The sequence below is a fragment of the Anguilla rostrata genome, chromosome 6, assembly GCF_018555375.3.
Source record: "Anguilla rostrata isolate EN2019 chromosome 6, ASM1855537v3, whole genome shotgun sequence".
NCBI lineage: Eukaryota > Metazoa > Chordata > Actinopteri > Anguilliformes > Anguillidae > Anguilla > Anguilla rostrata.
This window is the reverse complement of record NC_057938.1, coordinates 49,953,394-49,962,690: the sequence shown is the minus strand read 5'-3', so window position 1 is coordinate 49,962,690 and position 9,297 is coordinate 49,953,394. Positions and strand designations below refer to the sequence as shown.

The 9,297-nt window shown below is 39.2% G+C and overlaps 1 protein-coding gene across 2 annotated transcripts; it reads left to right on the top strand.

Moving 5' to 3' along the window:
* Window positions 1-1,316: 1,316 nt before the first annotated feature.
* vgll2a (vestigial-like family member 2a) lies at window positions 1,317-8,615 on the top strand. 2 transcript variants are annotated; one of them, XM_064340323.1, is made up of 4 exons: window positions 1,317-1,593; window positions 3,090-3,375; window positions 5,903-6,412; window positions 7,455-8,615. In XM_064340323.1, exons 1-4 carry the CDS (start codon window positions 1,510-1,512, stop codon window positions 7,493-7,495), a joined length of 921 nt encoding a protein of 306 aa, XP_064196393.1. In that variant the 5' UTR covers window positions 1,317-1,509; the 3' UTR covers window positions 7,496-8,615. The 2 variants fall into 2 exon arrangements, with proteins under 2 accessions (XP_064196393.1, XP_064196392.1); XM_064340322.1 differs by having other exon boundaries at window positions 1,318-1,593; window positions 7,298-8,615.
* The last annotated feature ends 682 nt before the right edge of the window (window positions 8,616-9,297 follow it).

Below are 9,297 nucleotides of genomic sequence, written 5' to 3'. Positions count from 1 at the left end.
CTTCTACAGGATAACCTCTTGCAAATACCCTAACTTCATACATAATATTTTCATTTCGTTGACCATAAAGCTTTGCGTTCGTGAATACAGGTAGTTGAGCCTTTTACAAAACATTGTCACAGGGCCCTCAAAATTCCATCGCCAAACGTTTACACAACATGTGTTTCCATCAACAGTTGTGTTACCTCAGGCGGTGACTGCCACCAGGAATATATGGTTTCAAAAACGCGACTGTCATTATAATTGGCAGCGTCATTACGTAGTTATATATTGTTTAAGAATAAAAAAAAAATCTGATTTCGGATACTAGTCGCATTGTTACCAGTCAGTAACAAAAGAATAACACGTGAAAAGAAGACAATTAAATTAAATTAAATTATTTACTATGCATTTATGTTTGTCGCTCTTGATAAGACCGCCTGCTAAATGCCTATATGTAAGGAGTAAAAAGTCATTTAAAATGCGCTTTCATTTACAATGATCCACCACTAAGCATCGATCTAAATGTATTATCCGTAAATGCACAATTAAGTTTCGTTACTTATGGTTTTATATTTAGAACGAATGGAGCATTAAAAGAGGAAAACTATATTTGGCTGGTTTTATGCTTTAATTCCAATCTGTTTCAGATTTGTACACAAAATAGTACCCATTTCAGGCATTATTATTATTTCACCACTTATTTTTAATGCATGTGTAAGCACAAGGGATAACTATCACTTCTACAAATTATTTTCTTTGCTGACTTCTGTGTATTTGTATTTTCCACGTCAGGCAGCTTGGGTGATTGAAACACATGAGACCTGAACAAAATTGAGTAGTCTAAATATAGGAAATGTGTAAATATAACTATGTAAATTAAGTAAGCATATACTTAATTCAAAATAACAATAATTGTTCATTGGATACGAGCACCAGTAGTGATACATGATACTGGTCATTTTAAGAGCTAAAATTATGATTTTGTGAATGGTCCAGCATGTTTTTTTAAATATCAAAACTATGCGATTTTAAAGTGATATGGTGCAGTGCTTAAGTCTCTAAATGGCATACAGTCGCCCATGTCTAAAGGTATATAGCCTACAAAATATTTAAGAGAATATGAACGTTCATTAATGCTTGGTAACTGTGTGTGAACATGTCATTTCGCCCACCAGCAGCATTTCAATAAAGCGTGCGCAAAGAAAACAGCCCAGCGTTATTAGGCGACGGTGTTATGGAAGTGGCGAAGCTTACATTCAGATTGGTCGACTTAAATCTCGTGGAAAGCAACGTCAGTCCGCCTGGTTGATCCATGTGTCCACTTGAGCCTGTTGCGCGCCTGCTCTCCCACTGACAGTGTTTCAAGACTAAAAGCAAGACACGCTTGCGCGGTTGAGACAGAGACTACTCCTTGAATCTTTGGCAAATTTATTTTCCTCTGTTTCCAGGGAATTACAAACCTGCGATCTCCAATGAAGCATCACCTCCTCTCGTTAAACAATCCGTGAGATTCAGTTGTTTTCAGCCATGAGCTGCTTGGATGTTATGTATCAAGTTTATGGTCCACCGCAACCGTATTTTGCAGCAGCGTATAGTCCCTATCATCATCAGGTATGTCATTGCTATGATTGCACTGAATATTTATGAATGACAAAAAAGTACTATCAAATTTTATATTAAATCTGACTTCTCCCTCTCTTACTCTCTCTCGCTCTCTCTCACATATATATATATATATATATATATATATATATATATATATAAAGACACGTTAAAATAAGTTCTGTATTATTATTATTATTATTATTATTATTATTATTATTATTAATAATAATAATAATAATAATAATAAAAATAAAAGCTTGCCATAATTTCCACTATTGTCTTTGATTTAGTTTTGCCGAACTATTGATCACGCGGACTGCTTTAATTTGGATAATTGTAGGTGTTACAAACGGAATGAAACTAATTGTTATACTCGTATTTATTTACTTAAATGACTTCAATTTATATTTGTTTTAATGTATTTTCATTGTATTTATACTGGACTGCTGCTATTTCTCACTTAATGTAGACTATGTGAAATGTACAATAACACTAGGATAATTTTCGGTAGCCCATCTACACAAATACTTGGCTAAAATGCTGTCCTGTAAAATCCAGTAAAACTAAACATGAAGTGTTCAGGTATATACAAATAATAGCCTATATGTCTATTTGAAACAACTCGTCGGACCCTGGCAGTGGAAAATGTAATCAATAATCATGAAGCGTAGGTTAATGTAGGACTGAGATAATGAAACATGCATTTGCAGAAAATTTTCATATTGACAATGCAAGCGATCTGGTTGAAATAAATCAGTTTGAATTTCCGCGCTATGCTGTTTTTAAGTGCTCGTCTTCCAAAGGCACAGGCGTATGATGTAAAATCTCCCTTTAGGGTTTTGCCACTTTCTTTAAACCTCTCACAGTCAATATACAAATGTGGATCTCCGTTTGAACAGAGGGGTGGTTTTCATATTTCAAATAGTGCGAAAATCTCCCCTAAAATGAGGTAGCCTATGCTATTCCTGCACTCGTACCAAAACCGTCCCAGACATTTCACTGACGTTAATAAGCAGGAAAACATTGCGGATAAAAAAATTACCGCCCATAAAATAGTTATTCCTCCAAGATTCGGAAGTAAACTATTAGCTCCGTGAATGCATGTTATGTTCGCCAGGAAAATAATTAGGGTTACATAAACGTTTTGACATCGGTAAGTGGAGTGCCCTAAATTAATTTAGATAATGCAAACAGAAGCTTAATAGTCAGTCTCTGTGCAAAATATAGCCCCCTGCTATGAGAGAATATATGTAAGGAATGCAATTATATAACAACTCAGATCAGGGATAACGAAAGGTTAAAAAAGTTTAACTTAAGTAGAGTTTAGGCTGCATAGTCAAAACAAGTGCGCATTTGTGCAACGCTATAGGCCTGTTATTAAGAAACATAGGCTACTCACTTGAATTTTTGAACAACATTTAATACACACACAACTATGCAGTTCATAGATACATATGCTTTTATGATCTGCTAATGTCAGTTGTTGTGTGTTGATATTTCAGAAACTAGCATTTTACTCGAAGATGCAAGAAGCGCAAGAAAGCATCAGCGGAAGCAGTTCGTTCTCAAGCCACTCTGGGCCAACAATCAAGGAAGAGGACTGCGCGCGCGAGAAGGATCTCCCTCCTGAAGCCGAGTACATCAACTCTCGTTGCGTGCTCTTCACTTACTTCCAGGGAGACATCAGCTCGGTCGTAGACGAACATTTCAGCCGCGCGCTCAGCCAGCCCAGCAGTTACGTCCCCAGTTCCGCCAGTAACAAGTCTGCACGAGGTACTTCTTGGAGAGGTGAGAATGCCACAATGCCGCACCAAATTCCTAGGCGTTTGTGTGGGCCATGCGAAATAGGTTTGGTACTTCCAGACTGTCACAGTTGGAAGTTTATTGTCTACCTGTGTGGAGCAATCTGCCAGCGTCTGTTTACATAATATTTCTTCCACTCGAAAATCGGCCGCAGTGTTAATAGCATGCCATCTGTTGTTCTAAACCATGACATCTAAACCTGCTTTTCTTTATTAAAATATATTATTTTTCAATGCAATTCTGAAATAAGAAAAAACGTGGTGTTATTTTCTCACTATACTACTTTGTGTGTTTTGCTGTCCTTTTGTTCTTTTTGTATAGGATGTTTGCATATATCTTAAAAAATGGACACCAAAATGTAAAATATAGTATTTGAGGAGTTTGATCTTGCATCTAATGGTGGTAAATACAACTTTTTATGTTTCTGCATAAATTTAAATAAGAAATATGGATTAGTGTGTGCAACTTAAATTAATCTGGTGTGAGAACAAGTAGGTTTACAACTACAGTTCTAATTACTTTCATTTGCATTTGTTTTAACATTTGTTCTACAGACATGCTTTCTAGTGTAGATGTAGGTAATAGACATCCTCCGAATGTAGACAGTGTTCTGCTTTTTTGTTTATTGTTTGTTTTTTATTTTTATTTGCTTGTGTTATGTCTTGTGTGCTGGCAATCATTCATTTAATTATATTTGATGGAGCTGTTTGTTGAAAAACAATCTAGGTCTGATACCACTTAAGAATCTGCTGTTAGTTCTTTGGTACATATGTTGGTTGTTGGGAGTAAGCTTGTCCCACCAAAAGGAGACCAGTCAGGGTGTTTCAGTTAGATATATTTTTTAAAATTAATCTTTGTCCTATACACAAATACAATACAATATGCTCTTCCATTGTATTAAGCTAATTAGGGGCTGAAATCTATGAATCGAACAGCTAGTTAGCCATAATGGAGACTGTCATTGCTTTTTCAGCCGTTGTCAGCAATATATGTGTTGAATAAAACAACTTTGATTTCAGTAAAGCTAAAAATGTAGAGACGTGAAATAAAAATGCAGTTTATACAAACAACTGTGTGCCCACAGACCAACTTTTGGAAACTCTGTGACTAACAGACGAACAATTTAGAGCACAGTTCAACATGCTTTTGGTTCTGGATTATTTGGCTTAATATTACTGCAACAACTACGTGAATATTTTCCTCTTGATCATGCCAGCAGTAAATATAAAATTAATTTTAAAGCTCTAAAGATCGGTTTTAAAATCAATTCATTTGATGATATTCATTTTCCTATGGAATGAAATTATTTTCAGCCCTAAGTAACTATTGTCATTGAAGTTTGTAAATTGAAAGTTGGAATTCTCATTACGTTTTGTTATATCACAATTGTAGCACACACTCAAAGAGCAATGTATACAAGTGAAAAACATCAGTGTGAGTGTCAGTAAAAAGTATAAAAAGTATAAAAAGTCCCATTTATAATCAATTAATGTTAATGTCAACCTAACAACAATTTGTGCTGTTAGAACATGAAGTACCTCTAACCTATCTTTACACAGCTTTACCTATACAATTTTCACAATGAGAAAACAAATCAGAGGGTAATATATGCATTATTTGCCACTGTCTGTGTTATGAAATCCCTTTTAAATTAGGCCCAGACTCAATACAACTGCCGTGCACTTCATTCTAAATTTTACATTTTGTATTTTGTATTTATTTCTTTCAAAACACGATGCGGTCACTAAAATCAACAGAAAATGTTGGAATAAGGAGTGAAAATTAAATACATGTCTTCATTTACAGGATACTGTTAGACAGGGTCTGAGGCGATGCTTTGAGAAACTTTCTGCTTGCCCACCTCCTAGCATCGATAGAACCGAAATTGCATTTTAAAAAATGCTTTTAAATTATGTCAGTGCTCATTTCTAGAATATAATTTTTTTCAGTGTTGTTTTTCCTAGAAACCGAGTCCAAAGTTGATAGGTGCACACTTGTGTTAAAATATCTCCTCGGGGTTGATGGAGGTCACGCGATGTCTTATTTTCTTATGCTCTAATTTTCTATGTTTATACTCCAGCTCTTATTTGAGAGGCGCTACTCACAGAGAATATAGCCTATGGGCAGGTGTTAAGTAATCTGTCTGACTACATGCACCCATAGTCTTCTGCATTAGTCTTTTTAGATGGGCAAATGGACAGCACGCACATATTGCTCTGATATAGGCTTGCTAGCTGAAATGTTAACTCTGAGCTGTATTAAAGCTTTATTTCTGGAGCACTATGCCAAGGGCGCGATTCTCACTTCGTTTAAGTTTCCACACTCTTTTGACTCTGTACCTTAGCACTATTGTACGTCGCTTTGGATAAGAGCATCTGCTAAATGTAATGTAATGCTGGCTATTTGGCTGGTGTGGAGGCATTTCTTTGGACATTGCCATGAAATCTGTCCACCTCTGCAGTTAGTGAGTGGACGGCGTCCTGATGCAGAGTGTGCCGCTGTGTTTCTGCAGATGGATCATTCCCGATGAGCCAGAGGAGTTTCCCGCCCTCGTTCTGGAACAGCGCGTACCAGCCGTCTGTCACGGCCTCCCTGAGCAGCAGCCTGAGCAGCGCCCTGGGGGCCCCCCACTCAGAGCTCCCCTTCAGCGCCGACCCCTACTCCACCGCCTCCCTGCACGGCCACCTCCACCAGGCCCCCCCGGAGCCCTGGCACCCCGCGCACCACCACCACCACCACCACCACCACCCCTACTCGCTGGGCGGGGCCATCGGCGCGCAGGGCTCCGCCTACCCCCGGCCCGGCGTGCACGAGGTCTACGGCACGCACTTCGACCCGCGCTACGGCTCGCTGCTGGTGCCCTCGGTCCGGCCGCACCGGCTCACCCCGGCCGCCGTGCCCACGCCGGGCACGCCGCAGTGTGACATCAGCAAGGCGGAGCCCGCCAGCTCGGCCTGGACGGGGGCCTTCACGGGGGCGGGCTCCGACATGGCCCAGGGCCTCAGCCTAAACGTGGACGCAGGTATGAAGGATTTGGTTCTCCATTCCACCCCCTTTCTTACCCTTATTAACTCAAAACCCCTTTTTAATCTTGCTTTTGAGGTTATAAAGGGGTTTTCCTAATTTCAGATCAGACTTGCCATGTTGTTTTGTTTTATGTAATGTTGCTTTATAACCTTTGCACCTTGTATTTCCATTTCCAATGCTAAAAATCACCCACAGAATGTTCACAAATGGCCTTAAATGGACGTTGCTGGGTAAAAAAGTGGAACCATCAACTTCCTGGCTTTGTTTTCCATCTGAGAGTTGCTTTCTCTGCTCCTGCCTTAACCTTTTGTTCTATTTAATTATTCCATCTCAAATTCCAGATTCTAGTATAGTCTAGAAATGATATTTTACCCCCAGCCACATCATTTTTCCATCTACTTTATTATAGACCGCAAAGTATACTATTAAAATCTCCATTCACTCTAGCTGTAGCTTTGAGAACTAAATTTTTTTGGGGTTTTTTAGCTTCTTGTGTCATTAATTCCAATGAACACTAGCATGTTATTATTATTATTATTAGTCGTAGTAGTAGTTGTAGTAGTAGTAGCAGTAGCAGTAGCAGTATTAGTAGTAATCATTATCATCTGGGGGATATATGTACTTTTAATTAACATTAGCTTAATCATGGTATTGTGTGAAAGGTAATGTTAGTGTGTCTGCAGTCAGATGTTTTCACTATGTTTTTACATTGCTGGTTTATGCTTCACATTCTTCTGCTACATGCCTTCCTGCTTCTAGAAGCTAGCTGTTTGACTTCCTCCTCCTAATCTTCATTTCTTGCTCTTTTCCTCCCTCCCTTCCCTTTCTCTCTTTCTCACTTTATTTCTCTCTCTTTCTGTCTCTCTCTCTCTCCCCCCAGGACTGCAGGCCCAGGATAAGAGCAAGGACTTGTACTGGTTTTAGAAATCTGCTGCCCCTTCTGCCCCTTCCCGCCCTTGGCTGGCCTCTGCCTGTGTTTCTCTGCCTCGTAGACACTGACAGACACTTTCTGTAACAGATTCTGATCTCGCTTGCAGCTCGACGCTACACCCTGTGTGGCGGAACCATCCTGAGCTGAAATTCCGCCTCCTCTGGACACCCTCCGCTAGACCCCCCTCACCCTGGATAGCGGGACGGATAAGAGAACTGGGTCTCTCTCCGGCCGGACAGAGCGAGAGACAAAGAGTGAGAGAGGGAGAAAGAGAGAGAGAGACAGAGAGCAAAGGGAAGATACTATGGGACTCAAAAGAAGGGCTTTTTCGGGGACTCGTGGTGGCGTTACTGACGGCTGATTCCTTCGCTGTTTGTCTGTGTGAGCTGAGAACTCTTCGGCCTTCAGCCTTTCCAGAAAAAGACTTGTTATGAGAAAAGAAAAGATCGCCCTGGCCCCTACCCCCCCACCCTCCCCACCCGCCAACACACACGTAAAAAAGACCTTAGACTATTTTTATGTGAAAATGATGTTGAGACCTGCAAGGAGTCCACGGTCAGTAACTGAAGTTTTGAATCTCAACTTCAGTCTTTGTTGTTTTTTTTTGGTTTTTTTTTTCAGAGCTGCAGGGTTTTATTTTATTTTTTTATTTATTTTTTTTAAAAAAGGAACTGATAATTGATTGTCTTGAGAGATGAGTCTTTTCTATCGTGACTGAAGTGAGCACGGGGCTATTTGAAGCCTCTTGACTCTATATTGCTCCCTTGCAGCTGTCACTGACAACTGTTCTCGAACTCAACAGACTCACAGTCACGGTGTTACCGCACTGAGTCTGACCAAACAAGTGCTCCGAACTTCATACAAGGAGCATTTTGTCAAATCTGGACCCCCACCTTCGGAGAACAACTGCTCTGTACAGCCGGGGGGGTGGGGGGTTTGGGGGGGAGGAACAGAAAAGACAAACAGTGGACCCGCAATCCCCGCCTAGCTCCCTGGCTGTGTGTGTGCGTGTGTGTGTGTTTGTGTGTGTCTGCCTGTAAGCGATCTTCTCCCCCCCCCCTGCAGATCTTTTACAAGAGACTGAAAGAAGAGACAATTGTAACTGTGCAGATTTGCATTAAAGATCTTTGTATCATAGGGGCCTTTCAGTTTTTCTCAGTCATTGTCAGTGCAGTCTGTGCAAAGTCATGCATTTAACTAAGGGTTTTTTTTTTTGAATGTCGACATATTAATATATTGCCAAATAAAGTATTATTTTTGTTTCTGATACAGTTCCTGCTGTAAATGTATTGTTTGCCTATCTCTGCCTGTGGATATAAAAGAATGGGACGGTGTTATTAAAGTTCAGAACACGGTTCAACCAAGACTGTTGAAAATTTGTTCATAGAAACAGACCTGACCTGCAACAGCTAGGACATAGAATTGTTTTGTTTTTCATAGTAGAAAATGAATTATATTTATGAATCTTTCCTATACTAGGATATCATTTTTTAATTATTGCTTTTAAAATTAAGACCAGGATTAGGCTCTGCATGTGTCAATTTAATGAGCAAACCTCAATTTGTTGGACAGAGATTGCCTCAGACTTTGAGCAATGTAAAAAAAAAAAAAAAAAAAACTGTACAGCTGTGAAAACTTTTAAGAAAGAAAGCTCAGTGACTGCATTTATTCCCTTTACAACAATTCCTTCTCACTATGTTCATATTCATTTTGTCAGTATTTATAAATTTTTCTTAATGAAATACTCTTTAACAGAAAATCTCAAAATTTTGGCAGATTCTCAATTTATTACCAGTAACAGACCTTCATTTTATCTGTTCCTTTTGTAATACAGGCTGGAACACTCAATTGAAATGTACAGAGGTAGTAGGAGCACTGTGTGTTTTGTAGAATATGATGTGGTGAAAGATCAAGGACATTACGATTCTATTTTTTTTTTTTTTATATGT